This window comes from Perna viridis, chromosome 11 (assembly GCF_037379345.1).
Source record: "Perna viridis isolate PV_CMFRI_1.1 ecotype Kerala chromosome 11, ASM3737934v1, whole genome shotgun sequence".
NCBI lineage: Eukaryota > Metazoa > Mollusca > Bivalvia > Mytilida > Mytilidae > Perna > Perna viridis.
Genome location: NC_142455.1, coordinates 3,917,558 through 3,934,361, shown reverse-complemented (window position 1 = coordinate 3,934,361; position 16,804 = coordinate 3,917,558). Strand labels below are relative to the sequence as shown.

At 31.8% G+C, this 16,804-nt stretch overlaps 1 protein-coding gene across 7 annotated transcripts; it reads right to left on the bottom strand.

Annotated features, from left to right (window-relative positions):
* Positions 1-2,135: 2,135 nt before the first annotated feature.
* LOC148602369 (uncharacterized) lies at positions 2,136-14,659 on the bottom strand. Of its 7 annotated transcripts, none has more exons than XM_088552286.1 (10): positions 14,588-14,604; positions 10,945-11,318; positions 9,305-9,823; positions 7,648-9,052; positions 7,175-7,444; positions 5,706-6,036; positions 5,071-5,107; positions 4,509-4,783; positions 4,053-4,091; positions 2,136-3,441 (listed from the first exon to the last, which is right to left on the bottom strand). In XM_088552286.1, exons 6-10 carry the CDS (start codon positions 6,001-6,003, stop codon positions 3,404-3,406), a joined length of 687 nt encoding a protein of 228 aa, XP_088408412.1. In that variant the 5' UTR covers positions 6,004-6,036; positions 7,175-7,444; positions 7,648-9,052; positions 9,305-9,823; positions 10,945-11,318; positions 14,588-14,604; the 3' UTR covers positions 2,136-3,403. The 7 variants fall into 7 exon arrangements, with proteins under 7 accessions (XP_088408412.1, XP_088408414.1, XP_088408416.1 ...); XM_088552288.1 differs by lacking the exon at positions 14,588-14,604 and having other exon boundaries at positions 7,648-7,698; positions 8,171-9,052; positions 10,945-11,631; XM_088552290.1 differs by lacking the exon at positions 14,588-14,604 and having other exon boundaries at positions 7,648-7,698; positions 8,837-9,052; positions 10,945-11,631.
* Between the last annotated feature and the right edge of the window lie 2,145 nt (positions 14,660-16,804).

Here is a 16,804-nt window from a genome sequence, read left to right as displayed (position 1 = left end):
ACTCTTGAAATCAGTGATATGTTTGTGTCATATTCAATTTCACCAGTCTTTCAAGCTTTTCTCTGAAACAGAATGAAATTAGTCCAAGTCACTTTGATGCTTACATGAGATTGATGTAAAATGATGATATAAGCCATACCATAGGTCAACCTCCTTAAATTGTACTCTAAAAGAGAAAAATACCAAGGGTATGTATCAAAAATGCGGAAATTACTTTGAAACGGGTCAAAAATGCTTTTTATGAGCTCAATAAATAAAAACTTCCAAAAAAAAAAAAAAATAAAAATAAAAAACAAAAACAAAAACAAAAAATAAAAAAGAATATATTCAGTCCTCGAGTGCCTGTTGAATGGTGCATCAGTCCCTGCGAAAAAAATAGACTCGACTTCGTTTTATTTCATTTTATGATAAGTTCATTAAAAATTGTATTATTTTAATTTTACATTTTAATAAGATGCGAACAAAGTGTTTTAATTTATTAAGTAACGAGTAGATGACCCTTCCAAATTTTCTGCGAGTGAACTGCATGTCGTCATCAGTACAATGCTGAATGTCCATTCCCTTCTATTCTATAGTCCGATTTTGATATTACATAACTATTGTGATTTTCCTGAACGTTTTTATTTAACATGTGGAAAAAAGCAAATGAAGTGCAAAATCTTGATGGAATTTGTTAAAACGCTGCTTTGGGCCAACATTTAAATATGTTAACGATCCCAGGTAGAGTAGTCACAGCACTTTTTTGATAGTATAAATTAGAAATGTCTTTTAAATTTCATAATGGCTTTGACGAGTTTATGGTTACCATTTGACGTCATGTCAGAGTTGTCTCCCCTTACAAAAACATACACCAAGGTACCTTAACATCCGTGCAAACATCTAATCATTCTTAGCTTATGTTTGACAACATTTTTTAAGGTTAAGATCCTTGTTTCTAAACTTATCTTGTTGCATCAGTAATGCTTACAAAGTGGAATATTAGTAATGTTATGGCTCAATTTGACCGACTTGCTTAAATTTCTTTTGTCATGACCCACGATTACATTCTTTGAAATTGCGCTAGAATCACGGTTCCCTTGATTTTAAATTCACCAGTTTAATTTAGTTTGGACATTTTGAAAATAGTATGCGCAGAGAAAAGTGACAGTATCTTTAGTATGTTAAAAGTCTTCTGAAGATTGTAAAAGTAGAATTGGAAGTAGAATAATCGCTATACATGCTCAAAATTGTAATGGTTTGAAATATCTTTTGGTCGAACTGTCCGGCATGGGTAAAACATATGATGCATATAGATTTCTTTTATTTCATTTCGTATCGTTTAATTTTATTTCGATTTGCTTCGTTTTTATTCAGATTCTAATTCATTTTGTTGTTTCGTTTCGATTCACTTTTAATCGATTTCTTTTGTTTGTTTTGTTTTGTTATTAATTTGATTTTTTTAAGTACCAAAGAATTATGGATAATGCTGATAAGGTCATTTGTGAAAGCATCATGATGTAGACTGTTTTGGCCATCCAGATCTAGAAAAGCTATATGTTGATTTGTATTAAATCTTTGAAGCTTACGAATATTTTCCGGACTGGTTTGGTCCATACGCAAATGAAGCTGCCATAACTGAAGGTACAAACCGCCTTCAAACCGGAAATTGACGCCTTTTCTGACCATAAGTCTATAAGTAGCCGAACTTAGTTGAAAATACAACCATTTACGGTAACTTGGGGAGAGTATGAAATTAATAAATAAATAACCGTATCCAGACATAACAACACAACGTGTCTTCACTTGCGTGTCGACAATCTTCGTCAATTCTGTCAGAATGTGTTTTAGCCATTCATAGTTCTGGTCTTACATTCTACATTTATAAGATGTCACTGTCGCTCCGTCCGCATCAATTCAATCGCAAAGAGAGAAAAGCCGATAATGCTTTTTCTAACTGTTTCATACTACCAATCATAGTGGAGTCCGGTTATTTTATTGTAAAATTCATTTGATAACGTGTATTCGTTGGTCTTGTTAATGTGTTTTTGATATCATGTTCGATCGTAAGGAATTTATTTTTCAAAAGCTGTTTTAAATAGTTGAAAACCCAAATGTCACCATTAAATTAGATAAAACGGAAAGATATACACGCAATATCTAATAAAATCAGTAAAAATTTATTAGTATCTCAATCAAGAATATTTTATAAATTTCTTTTGTCACATTCAGGTTATCAGAAACAAACACACTGGAAAATTATTAGTTTTTCACTACGTGATACTAAAAACACAAACTATTATAAAATAAATAACCATTACGATTATACAGTAAAATTTATCGGATACATTCGTTTTACAGTTTAACACAATTTGCTTATTCAACGAGGGTATGGGGAATATTACAATGAGATAATCCCATCGGGATGAAAATGTCAACAACAAGGCAGGCTGCGGCTGACCCAAACATCACCAGTCACGTACAGGAACAGGAAAAAAGCCACCCCTATACACTAGTTACATAAACATGAACACAAAACAAGACACAGAAAGGTTAGAAATTCCTGATTTGGGCAGCTGCTAAAAAATGCAGCGCCGTTAAAGTACTTTAACACATCTCTAAACAATGATTGCGTTTGCTTGTTTTGTTTGTATGTTTATTTCTTTTTTTTTCACTGTTTATACTTGTCTTTAAAGTGGCATTAGGCTTACATGTATAGGACGTTATGCTTTTCCAGCATTTCAAAGAATATGAAATGGCGACTGTTATTTCTTTAAAGGTTTGGTTTACAGATACATCGTAATCAAGGGGAGGGAAAAATGAAATCTTGATTCTCTGATTGATGTATCACATATGTATATTTAAAACTACCATTGTGTTTAAAATCACTGATGTATAAATAAATTGAAGTTCTGTGTTGTCCGTGTATCCACGTAAAATACCAAATAAACAATCATACTTAAAATACAAATAAAGAATGTTTTCATAAATTAAGATCTAAAGTGTAAAATGAATATTAAACAGTCTTTGCAAACACATAAATAAAGTTTCCTTTGCTTAAATAAATGGTCCAAACGTTATATTTGTGTAATATGGAATGTCCATCTTAATAAATTCTACAAAAAACAATATTACAAAAAATTAAGTCACGTAATACACTATGTTACAGATGTACAGATGTACACAGATATGATAATATTCCATATCAAAGTTAGCGTTTGAACAATATACTCTTAATGAAAATCAGTTTCATTACGCATTTGATTCGACTCATAATCTTATTCTCAAAGTTTGTCCTTCGAAATCTAAGTAACTGCATAATATTTTCACAACATATACGTGTCTATGTAAATATATTAAAATATCAGTATAAACTGTTCCAATGAAGAAGCGAGTGTTACATTAGTTGATGGCCTTAACTTGTGGTTTATGTAATTTCCAACTTGCATAATTCTTCCTCATCCGCTGATGAAATAGACAAAAACGATTCACAATATTAGCTTCCGGCAATACTTTGATATAACAAAAATATCGTGGATGTTGAATTGAAAAATGATATACGTTCTTTATTTATATCCATGCATTCATGAAAAAAGACATCTTGAATGAAAGTTCACAAAAAATCAAATTTTGTCAAATGTATAATGTTGGTAATAAATACAAACATTCGAAGTGCAAACTGCTTTCATTTGATTCAGAAAAAAAATAAAATAACTGAGTTTATATTTTCAGTGTATCCAAATCAAAAGTCAAAGATTAACTGTAAAAAAAATGACGTGTGTCAAACATTTTTTTCCCATCATGTATATTAGTTTATGACGTTTTTTTAGTATCTGTATGTCATTATTCTTTGCCAATGTGCCATATTTGTACTTATTTATTGATTTTTTTATGAAATGCGTTTGAAAACTATATTGTTTATAGCAACGGATAATGTCTGTCATTTACGTCAAAATGTTAAAAAAAGTAATTGCACTTTTAATTTGCCTTTATCTGAAGTATAATTTGCATTCCATGTAACAGATGATAGAAAATAAATAAATAGTTATGTCATCAGCTTTCAAAAAATTACTCACAATTGTCTCTTTCTCTATCATTTTCTAATGATCTGCTGCCTGCGATACATATTTATGAATATGAAATATAAGAATTAAATGTTACAAATGTCAAAAAAGAGCTGGGTGTGGTATATATATAGTTTTTATATTATTGGTCAATTTTTAAATGTAATTTAATTTCGTCTGTTTTAAAAAAAGCACCCATGAAACCAAAGTATTCGTTAAAAGAATTATGCATGTGTATCAAGTAAGTTATCATGATTTTTAAACCTTCCAAACACATTTGATTGCAAATAATTTTGCTTAAATACATTAAACTACATTTGTTCACTTGATAATTTTAATGACTGAATTTGTATTCTTTTTTTAAATATTAAAGCAGATATTTTGATCTTAGAAAATATGTGCTATCTTCCACGTCTTCACAGAAAGGAAACATTATACATATACAAAGAAAATTTGTTTACGAAATACCTTCGTTTTTGCATACTGTACATTTCTCCATCTTGAAATCGATTAACCCTTCCGCTTCAAAAATTTCATAGAAATTCCGCAGGACATTTCTATTTCGTAACACGTAAATCAAGAACATTTTTGCTCTTAGACCCCTTGGTCGTTGAACGAAGAGACACACATTTCTGATGTATTCTGACACATAACTTGAGCGCTCAAATGTCTTTTTCATGATGTCGGTTTCTAGTTGGTCGAGAATTTTCCCCTCGTTTTGAACAGTGGTTACACAGAGGCATCTGTAACAACAAACTTAAATAACTAAAAATCAAACAGTTTAGAACGCAGTATTCAAGGAACTTCTGAATATGAAATCGAAGATAATGTACACCTGTATAAACCAAGCAAACCAAGGAAACGCAACAAAACGTTATAAATGATGCACATGGATAACTTCGTTCTAGAATGAAAATATTTGATTTTAAAATTTGAAATTTTAAGAAATCAGTCTAAATGCCGCGATGATTTTTAGGTCATGGCAAAGTTGTCCTTAATATTGAACAGTTTATCAAATTAATGTACGAACCTGTTGCAATATTTTGAACCACTCCTTGTCGAGTTTTCTGAAAAAATAAAAAAAATCTTACGTATAACGGACAATATTTTTAAAAGTATATATGAATTCCCATTTGAAAAAAAACAAATGTATTAGACAAAAATACTTTACAAAAAATACACTTTAGGAGAAAATGTCTGGTCCGATATTTAGAAAAAAACTAGAAAAGAACTGTGAACAATGCTCTTAACTAGATAACCTCACAATGGGAATGAGTAAATTTCAGTCAATTGCAGTGAATGGTGTAAGAGTAGTTATGGACAAGAGATGATTCCCGCATTTCTCCAGATTCACAAATGGTACTGTAAACAAGTCCAGGCCTTTCTGAAATGTATTTGAAACTCCAAACAAATTCAGATCAAAATATTAAACAGAAAGTGCACATTCATAGCATCCTATAACACTTTCTTGAAAATATAAGTGTCCATTCTATTCAGTGATGTATGAGGAGTAATGGAAAGGGATGAAAAAGTATGAACGGATGGACGGACACCCAAATACAGTATTGTATAGTAAGGGTTTAAAACAAAAACAAGGAAAAGAAACATATGATACACGCACTACAACAAATACTCAGAACAGTATGAAAGTATAATGAAACATACCGAAGTCTTCATAATTGTTCTTAGACTTTCTGCATTCCCCTATTTCTAGAGAAAGGTTTTCTGGTATTATCTCCTTTTTTCTAATGAAGTTGATCCATGTTTGTAGAACTTCAGTAATCTTTGTTTTTTTGCCAAATTCAGAAGCCTTTGGTCGCATGTGAATACAAATCGCGTTTTCTCGACGTATGTCGAGTATACCAAGTGAAATTGATGTTTGAATTATTTGCTGGTTAGTACTCAATAGATCTATAAGATCTTCATATCGGTCCGACATGTTGGTCGACATCGTACTCATCATCAGATGTAATAATAGTTGATCCGAGATGAATGTCTTTATAAAAGAATGAAAAATATATTAATTGAAAAGTATAACATTCGGTAAGTGAGAAGTGAGAAGGAGAAGATAGGGTAAATTTAGCGAAGCATATTGACAACAGTGGAAACAATGGACAAAGAAATGTTCACTTTGCTGAAAGTAGGCATAACAATGAACTATGTATACGTAATCAATTAATCGCACGTGTCCGAGATTGAAAAAAAATCACTTTTCTAATTAATGATCATCCCTGACACAATTCAGATGAATTAAAACCAATTTTACAAATATTCCACTTTCATTAATGTTTTATTAATTCATTCGCCCACCATTTACTTACCTGTTGGCAGTTCATTAATAACAGGTGAGGTGGCAAGGATCAATTAACGAAACAATTAACTTTTGATTGGCAGGAGTCGGTTTATACAAGTAAAGATATACATATTAATTAAAGGAAAGGAGTCTTGAATTAGGATTTTACAGATTCTGTTTAGACAGGTAAAATTACTACAGTTGAATAGGAAACTAAACCGGACTTTGAAATAAGTTCGATTTAAAGTAAAGTTCGCTTTTTGATTTACACATTTCTCACTGTTATATCTTAGAATCTCCCAATTCAATTTTCTAAAGCTATCTTCTCTAAACTTTCGTCATCAATGAACATGATCTAAATCTAGCTCATTTGTTTTCTTTTTATTACCCTTCATTACCTAGCAGTTCCTTTTTATTACCCTTCATTACCTAGCAGTTCCTTTTCGAAGTTTATATCGTTTTTTTTCTAAAGAAACATATGTTCCTTCGATCTTTGCCACGTCTAGGATGTATTGGTACTAATTTATTGGAAGTAGACGGATGTCTTGTAATATAAAAGTTCCTAAAAAATGCTAATTATTGATTACAAGTATCATGATTATTTGTTAAGGATTGGTATGTAAAGGCTTGTTTCTTCTTGTACACTTGAAAACATATGGAAATACAGTTTAACTATGTGAGTGTTCTGCTTTCAGTTTTTGTTTTGTTTTCATAAGTATATATTTTCTACGTCTTAAAATGCGGTTTTTAAACAGAGACAATGTTATACATTAAGAGGTTTTTATGCGATTTTTCAAATATCAGATACAAAGATACTTCTTTCCAATAGTATCTTACTAACCTCTATATTGTGACTCTTGATCTGAAATTAACCAAGTTTGATCTGTATCACGTAATATTCTTTTAAAATCTTCCACCCAAGCGTTTCCGCTTTGCTGCATCAATATGTCGTAAACCAGTCTACGTTGTTTTGTTCTCACTACTTGCAAGATTTGCGCATACTGTTCTTCTGATATTATGTTTGCTCCTCGTAATTGACGGATAGCAGGATCAGTTTCAAAATGATTAATGAAGTCTTCTTTCTTTTGTGTCAGAATTTCTTTTAAGTGATCTGTAAAGATTTGATTTCCAGATAACATGACCGGAAGATTCTTAGGCTATTCTTTGCTAGATTATACATAAGAAACAAGTACTAATTTCTTAAAAGTAACATTTTAATATCGTGTTATTATGTTTTATTTAAATTGTTTTAATTGGAGTTTTAGTCTAACAACGACAATTTGTAGTTTGTTACATGTCTTGTAGATTACTTACCACTTTCATCACCACCTCCATGTGCCATTCTATTATCCACAAGAACATCATCTAAAAAAACATGTGGTTTAATTTTAACTTAAACTCCAATATATCACATGGAGGAGGACGAAGATACATGAAATACTGTAAGCAAGCAAAGGAGAAAGTACGTTTTTAACGAAATGTTTTTGGATAAAAAGGGGTTCAGACGTCATTATTAAAAATAGAAATTTAGAAGTTGTGTACCTGAGGGATCTTATATGGTGCCGTAAAATTAGGAACCAATATTTTGAAGTTACTTAAAAAACAACGTTTTGAGGGACGTCATTTCAAAAAGAGTGGTCGTATATGAAGTATTACGCTACTGTAAATTCTATATTACTTTCCCCTTAAAAAGGAATAATTAATAACAGCGGTTTACTTAAAATCACAATAATTAACATTCGCTTTATTGAATTCAATTATACATTTACAGTATGTTTTGTATTGGATATCTGTCAAAAACTCGACGGGTGTTTCTAGAAAAGCAGAGGACGCTTACCCTACCGGTGCACTTGGTCCATGCTCCTAGTATTTAGTGAAGTCGAAGTTGCTCATTTACTTTTGTTGCTTTGTATATATGGTTGTGGCTACTTTATGTTCTTTGTTGTGTATGTCTGTTTTTCATGTCTGGTCTTTGTCCCTGGATTACATTCTTTTAATTACCGCTATAACCTTGGTTCCCTTGATTACTCTTTGACATAGCTGAAAAAAATCAAAATCATTCACACAGACAATTATTTCTAAATGTGCAGTTTGATCAAATAGAATATGAAGTTAAATATTTCGTAAGTAAATCTCCCGTGAATTCGCCCTCACTGTCATTGGTATCAACAGCTTTCGGAATTTTTGAAGCATCGTCAATATAGTCTAACCACTTTTTTGTACCATCAAGTCTGGGACTAGAATGTCTGGCATAAGCAAGGTACTATATGACGCTTGTAATATGGGCGCACGGTCCTACGATTCTTGCTTTCATTTTACATTGACAATACCAGGCAAAAACTGCACCCTCGGCGTATTTTATCCAGCAAAGATACTGTTTGCTTGGAACATGCCTAGTCTGGATTTTCGCTGACAAAAAATACTGCTGTTGTTTACATACTTTTATTTCATAAGTTCCATCTTCTTTTAAATTTTCTCGGGTGTAACTTCTTTCCAATTTTACCTGATACACGCCTAATGTTAAAGCTCTTATTTCGTCATCTGTATATACTGGGAAACCATAAAGTTCCTCTGCATTATCTATTAATTTTCATTGTGACGGCCTTTTAGCTAACTCAATAACTTGGTCTTTCCATGTATTTCCTTGAGATGAAAGGTGAACATTTTTGTTGCCAGCAAAATATCTTCATCGCTTCCTAAGGTGAGTGCTGGTATAAAACTGAATAAAAAAAACACAATGTTCATCAGCTTATTCATGTAGATTGTATACATGTAATCGGAGATCTTGTTCATATATGGCGAGAGAGAAAAGATGCGAAAATGGTTTTATTCTATCCATTTCCGATTTATTTCCGAACTTCCCATTTCAGTAAGATATACTTTACAATTATATAAGGCAGTGTAGGGGTATGTAATTTATTTAGACAAAGACAAGCAACATACGCTTTCTAAATTATTAGCAATAATTTACCGTGTGCTGTTTTTGTCCCTTTTGTAGAAAGAATGGCATTTCCATTTTGATCCCAATTTGTTCAAGTATCTCGTCAGAATCTCTAAACCCGCGGTCGACCACAAACACGTCGCCTTCATGCAACCAGGATTTCATTTCTTGCACATTTGTTGAAATAATATGTTTAAGAATATTTGCATGTGAGTTTTTTCCGTCAGCTAGATACGGCCCTAAAACGGCTATTTTATAACCTGTTGTAGTCACGATCATTAATGGCTTCACTAAAGGTCGATGCTTGTGCATGATATATGATCTTTTAAATCCAAAATCTGTGCTTTTCTTTACATAAGCATACGTCCCGTCAACAACGAACAAGTATTGCTTTGTCATCAAGCGAAGTTCCTGGTGTAAGTATCTCCTTTGCTAATGACCGTGTTTGGTTGTTAATAAAAGTTTCCCGTGTCATATGATTGAAACGAGATATTTCGGTACAAAACTTGTGCTCAAATAACGTCGAGCACATGAAATAGCCCTACGCATCTGTAAAAGATAAACAAAATCATTACCTAGCAGGTAAAATATCATTATAGTCGGCGTCACATAAATAACATACTGTTAAAATTTGAATAAAAATATTTTCTACGACTTTATTGACACCTACCGTCGTTTAAATTGTCTTAAATGACTTGCTCATTCGTTTAGCCAAACGGCTTCTCCCTAAACATTGAATCGTTAAATTCCGGTCAGATTTTAATTCTAGGTGGCAATATTTACATTGTAAAAAGTCGGCCATGTTTACAGTGATCGGGTTGCTAGGAGATGTTGTTTACGTTTAAATGGTTTGTCCAAAAACCGAAGAACCCAGAATGCAATTCGGCGTTATTTCGGATATCTCGGATTTATTTTACGCGAACAACGTATAATACCGAGAAGTTGATCAAGCAGACGATTGTCACCGGAGTTCGACGGGAACTTACGCACTTCGTTTGTAAACAAATCGTCCCGTAAAAACCAACATGGCGGATATTAGTATGGGATTTTCCCGTAAGGATTTGTTACGCATGATTTAAGCTAATAAGCGACTTGTTTTTGAGAAGCTGTTTGGCTAAACGAATGAGCAAGTCATTTAAGACAATTTAAACGACGGTTGGTGTCAATAAAGTCGAAGAAAATATTTTTATTCAAATTTTAACAGTATGTTATTTATGTGACGCCGAGTATACGTAGACTGAAGACATGAACTCGTACCTAAACTTGATCAGTTATAGTCAGATTCGCAAATATGTGTCACTAAGCTACAACTTGCTTAAGCATACAGAATCACTCCACCAGCCGTTATAATGCGTACAAGTTGGTTGATAAACAGATATATTGCATGACAGAAAATTGGAATCTCTACGCGCAACAAATACCAAATTAAAACAGTGGGATTTGAAACAGTTCTTTGGAAAAAATTGACGAAATCCTTTGTTACAGACGGGCAAATGATGAACAGACAAACGGACAGAGACCGTAAACACCAATTTTCCAACTGAGCGGGGGGAATGATAAGTATGATAAGCAGCGGCTTAAATACATCTTATACACGTATGTGTTACCAGAAAGAATTAAGTAAATAATCGGAACATGCATGAAAATAAAATTAAATAATTTGCATTTACCTGTTCTGTTGTCATATTGAACATTGCACCCAATAAATTGTTGTCCAATCAAGATTTCATTTTAGTTAACAATACTGCAACACAAGTTCTTGTACTTCTAGTCCTAGAATTGTTGATATCTGCAACGCAGGTCATCAGGTCATCAAATACTTCTTTGGTTTAACCAGTTAATGTCTTATACTCTTCATTGGACAATCCATACGGTGAATCAAAGTCTAAACGCTTTTCACTTTTAGCATTTGCCTCTTCTCTCAGTTGTTGTATCAGTTTCATTAGTGTGGATTTGTTGACGCAAGACCGATCAAATAAAGACTGAACATTCTTTACATCTTCAATGATGCCATTCGTAACATGGCAGGGGCAAGACCGAAAACCTTTAGGAATCAAAATATAGTATACCATAAACACTTTAAACCTGACATCAGCAGATATAACTATCAGTTTTGGACCTGGTTTCCTGCATATAATACAGTAAGCATGAGATTTTGCTGTGCTTTGTATTGGTACAGTACCTGTACAGATCCGTGCAACAAAAATTGCGATGGGTCATCGATCCCCGATCAGTTTCCGGTCAGTCATCGATCCCTCAAACCGATCCAATTAATTTGTGAACGCATCACGTAACCACATAGCGGTCAATGTATTTTACTGTTTTTGTTGTTTTCTTTTTAATAATTTTACACCTATTTACATAATGAAATAGATATAAACATTAATTTATACTTTTATTTTACATTTTTTTTAATTTAAAACATATCTTACATCATTTTACATAACAAAACTTCGATCAGATCGGTCACCGGTCATCGGTCAGCGATCTGTCAGCGATCAATCAATCAACGGTCATCGATCCGTCAAATCGTTGCGCGAATCGGTTCAAGAGTTGTAAAATAAATCGCAGTGTTGCAGCTGCAACATGTTTAGTATTTGTTGGAAACACACAAAAAAAGGTGTATGGTTAATATATTAAATCGACATAAGGGCAATTTAAATCTGGTTTATAATCATACAGTAACACGTATATTTGTACAGGCATATGTAAAATATTAAACTATTAAAATAAGAATAATTCAAAGAAATAATAAAAACTAGACTTGAACATTCAACTGCATGAACACTGGACACGCAACTACTAGACCACGGAAGCTCAGATATCGAAATGTGTAAAAGTAGGTCATATATCGATGCAGTCGGGAATGACAAAAGATAACAGGGTGCTTGTCTGCTAAATATATCATTTTTTCCACTTAAGTCTGGTTTATAATCATACAGTAACACGTATTTAGATGCATTCAAATGATTAAATAATATAATTATATATTTTAAGGCGTACAAAAATATCTATTGAAATAGAATTATTTAAACAAAAAAATTATTTGTCTGAATATGCATGAATATATACTATTATTTTCTCCAATTTGATGTCTAAATTATGTGTTTATCACATTATTTGTCTTCTGCAATTTTAAACGAGTTCGCGGTAATGATAACAATGAGTTTGAAAACAAATAGTATGTTTAAATCAAAATTAAAATTAGTTAAAAATAGCCAATAGCCAAAGAATATATTTTGACGTACGCGGAATTTTTATGTTAAGTATAGTACAGAATGACACATTAACAAGAAAAAAAATGAAGAACTGAAGTATTAAACAAAGATCACTGAAATAATTGATTATAGAAACAATTACCTAGTATCCTTCCTCATATTCTTACAAACGCTTTGAAAATAATCATATGAAAGATGTCTTCAATTCATAATATATACCATGTCATAATTGAGAAATTTGAGATATCAAGCTTAACTAAACATCCCCGAAATTAAAAAAAAAACTTATTATTATCGTCATATACCGCTTTTGTCCCACTGCCATTCCTCAACCTCCGCCGAATAATCTCTATTCCAATTCGACCCCCAGTTACATTTTATTAATATATTACCACATGACTTAATGAAATTTTATATATTTTAACCAGCCACATTAAAAATATCGGTAAGTTAATTTGAATTACAAATATTTTTTTAAGATAAATAAAAGGTAATCACAAAATGACTACACTGATAAACTCTACGCAAAAAATCATAAAAATAGTCTGAAAGGTAAGTGTGAATTATAAATGGCAATACAAAATAAAAGAGAAAAGTTGAAAACCATCGCAATGGCCCTGATTCTAATAAAAAATGGCGGGTTTAACCAGTTTTTTATAACGTGCATACCTCTTGCTGAAAAATATTAGAAATCAACCCATTTTGCAATTCTACACATTCAAAATTACATTTTTCCGTTCACGATCCCGTTTCCAAAATTCCCATCCCCTAATACAATAGAATGGGAAGTTTACTCCATATAACAAATGTATATGGAATCAAAACAGATTATTAGAACTATTTTGTATATAGATTGAAAAAAATGTCATAGATAGGGAACAATATCGATCTTAATACCATAAGCATGGTATATATATATCTATACCCGAATGTATTCAACAACTTATTTTGCATTGTACTTAGATGGCCCTGATTGACCTTTCTACTCTTTATATTTTACAATAATTTATGTGCGTTTTATGCGACTTTCACACACACACACACACACACACACACACACACACACACACACACACACAAACACACACATATATATGAAATTTAAGAAACTTTTCTTTTATTGTACTTTTGTTTTGATATGGACATCCTTCAAAGGCGTAACTCATTAAGGATGATCAGATAGGTAGTGTTTCTGAATGCATCGGAACAACAGGTTAAACATCAAGCCCCGAGCTAAATAATGACGTTGGCCGTTCCGGGTGTTTGATACCAACGTCACTGGCTTATATTATTTGAGTTAAATTATTATTTTGTCATAAATTTTGTTTTGAGGTATTTTATTTTCAGAGCAGTTTTATTTTCCATATTACTTTATTTAATTACTTCTGGGCGTTTTAATTAGTATATCTTTTACCTTACATATATAAGTTAAATTGTTAATAGTCTAATGATATGTTTAAATATAGGTACTTTCGTATATGTTCCATTACATTTCAAATGTATTTAGGAATTTAAAAAAAAGTATTGTACCAACTTCACCGATGTATATTATTTCAGTGCCCAGGATTATCAGGTACCAGTCAATATTGTGACGTTGGGACTATTCCCAAACGTGTCAAACGGCAACACTGCAGTTCAATTAAAAACTAACAAGAACAATCTACCACAAAAAAATTGTGATGATAAAATACTTAAATCGTCGTTGTTTGGAGACTAAATATCGTAAAAATATCTAACGGAGCTATAATTTTTTTCTGCAATTTAGATATACAAGTTGCATCTATACACAATGTCTCAAAAATCACATTACCTTAAAGGATTGTGTGTTACAATATGATTAGAATTTTTAAGGGAAATTTGGACAAAGTGCAATAACAAACTACAGACAACAACAGCAAAGGACGAAACGTGTATGTAATTCGTAATATTAGTTAAATACTTGAACCAATAATACAAAAACCCTACAACATTCATATATGCAACATTTGTACAAGTACAGCATAAAGGAGAAATCGAAAGTTTTTTTTTATTTTAAATATGCCTATGTTTCATCCTTTTAAAATTCCATATATAAACTGCATTTATAGAATCTTACCTCATATCATTAGTTTATAGTCGAAATTGAACACTGTCTTTTAAAAATCCTTTTATATCTTTTTATCATAACGTTATCAGTTAATATCAAATTTCAGAGCTTTTATATAAATACCACATAGTTTCAAATTGATTAAGATAATAATACTACATTTTATGATAAAAACAAAAAATACATTCCAGCGGTAATCAAAAGAAGGACAAAGACCAGATATGGAAAACAGACATACATAACAGAGAAAATAAACTTACTTAAATAATACATACAAAGTAATAAACAAAAGCAAATTAGCAACTCAGACTCCACTTTAATTAGAGTATGTGACATCATATCATTTTGAAATTTGAATTCTGAAATTATCATTTCAGTTAATTTATGTATCTATATCACGATTATGCCAACTTATCAAAGGTTCCGATGACCAAATGACAATATTTTCTAATTCTAATCGCGAAAAGTGTGATTAATTTTCCATTAAGTCTATAAGCATACATTTCACTTTAGAGGGAAAAAATATGTATTATCTAATACACGTAACTGTGATGTTTTAAAGGTATGCTTACACATCGACATTAAGACATGAACACATGTAGCAGATGCGATCGACATACTCAGTGTAGATAAAAAAATAAAATTCAATGATAATTAAAAACTAATGGTAAGGTAGACTATGTAAATTAAACCTTAAAGTAATCGCAATATCATCTCTCATAAAAAAAAACGGAAATGACACGGGGTATTCCAGAAGGGTAAGCATGTCCAGCTCCGATAGCCACGGTTGTCACATTGCGAATGAGTACAATCCGGTAATTAGGTGGCTCATCCGGTAAAAAATGAAGAATTTTTGTTTCAACTGCGAGATGGAATTTTCATATCGGTTAATCAAATATCGATATAAGCAAGGACGACACGTGCCTCTGATGAAGAAGCTTATGTATAGTGGCATTGCTCCATCTTAAATTGTTTTAGACAGGACTGTTCTGTCTAACGTTATTCTGAAAAGCATTACCTGACCTATCATGATCTGTCATGATTTCGTTTTCTATCTGCTGTAAAAGAACCGTTTTTCTGACAAATTATAATAGATTTTACGAGAGGTTAGTGATTACAACTGTGTCGCCTTAAATTAATTTGACGATTTCAAAAGAAAAATAAACAAATGTAATATGTTAATATATCTGAACGCACTGACACAATAGCTCGATGGTTCTAAATAATTAACCCAAAATTAATCCTTACTTACAGGGCCTTTTATCCATTATACTGAAGAAGCGAGTTAAAATTTCATAATTACCTTTTGTGTGATGTTTATAAACAAGAACAATACCAGTATCATAATTCAATTCAATTGTGTAAAAATGTGCCTCAGACACTATTTCCATGTAAATTCCAGTATATTTAGCATATGTTAACTTTGCTCATGATGTTAAATGTAGAAAGGTTTACTGTTTAAGTGAAGTTTTTGTATTTCTTTTTTAGGTTGTATGTAATTCGTGTCGTTACACATCATGACAGTATTTTGTAATAAAAAGTTTTTTTTTAATTGTTCACACATTATCATTTGAAAAGACGTCGACTCCCCAATTAATCATTGCATACTAATTGTTAATCTCGCTTTCCTGACAAAACAGCGTATTTCCTGACCCGCTTCCAAATCCCTGGGTCTTCCACGGGGATATGGTCGGGTGCATTGTATTTCCTGTCAAGCTGAGTAATCATTTTACATGGACATTGGAGGGAACGAAATATCCCGTGCTTTATAGAAAACGTGCTTTATTTCATACTTTAACATAATAATTATCTAAGTAATGACACTCAACCAACTCTTCTCTATGATATTTTAAAGTTATAAAATTATATTTTATATGTATATAAAAAGCAGACAATCCTGTATGCATAGAAACGATCTTCGGAGTGATATTTCAAGCCCTGTAGACTATAAGTGAAAAGCTTGGCCTATCTTTTTTAACAATTCTATGATTTACTATCGGATTTGCAGGGACATTTTTAAAGAAAAGGTTTACTAATTTTATCCTTTTAGAATCTCTAGAACCACCCTTGTTGTCGCATTAATTTGCATTAGCGTTAACATTGTAACGCGTAGTTGGTTCAAGTCATTCAAACTATCGTTTGGTTTAGATAAAATATTAAAGTTATTTACATCTTCTACAGATTGAAAATCGTCTTCTGTCTTGTCACTGTTGAATTCCCAGAATT

Bases quoted from the DNA above. Each gene is read 5' to 3' on its own strand.
- LOC148602369 (XM_088552291.1), bottom strand. From the start codon at position 6,003: ATGATGAGTACGATGTCGACCAACATGTCGGACCGATATGAAGATCTT. The intron at 5,108-5,705 runs GTATGTTTCATT...TTATTTTTTCAG, and splicing joins GAACAATTATGAAGACTTCG to AAAACTCGACAAGGAGTGGT. The intron at 4,092-4,508 runs GTATTTCGTAAA...TATGTATCGCAG, and splicing joins TACAGTATGCAAAAACGAAG to GCAGCAGATCATTAGAAAAT.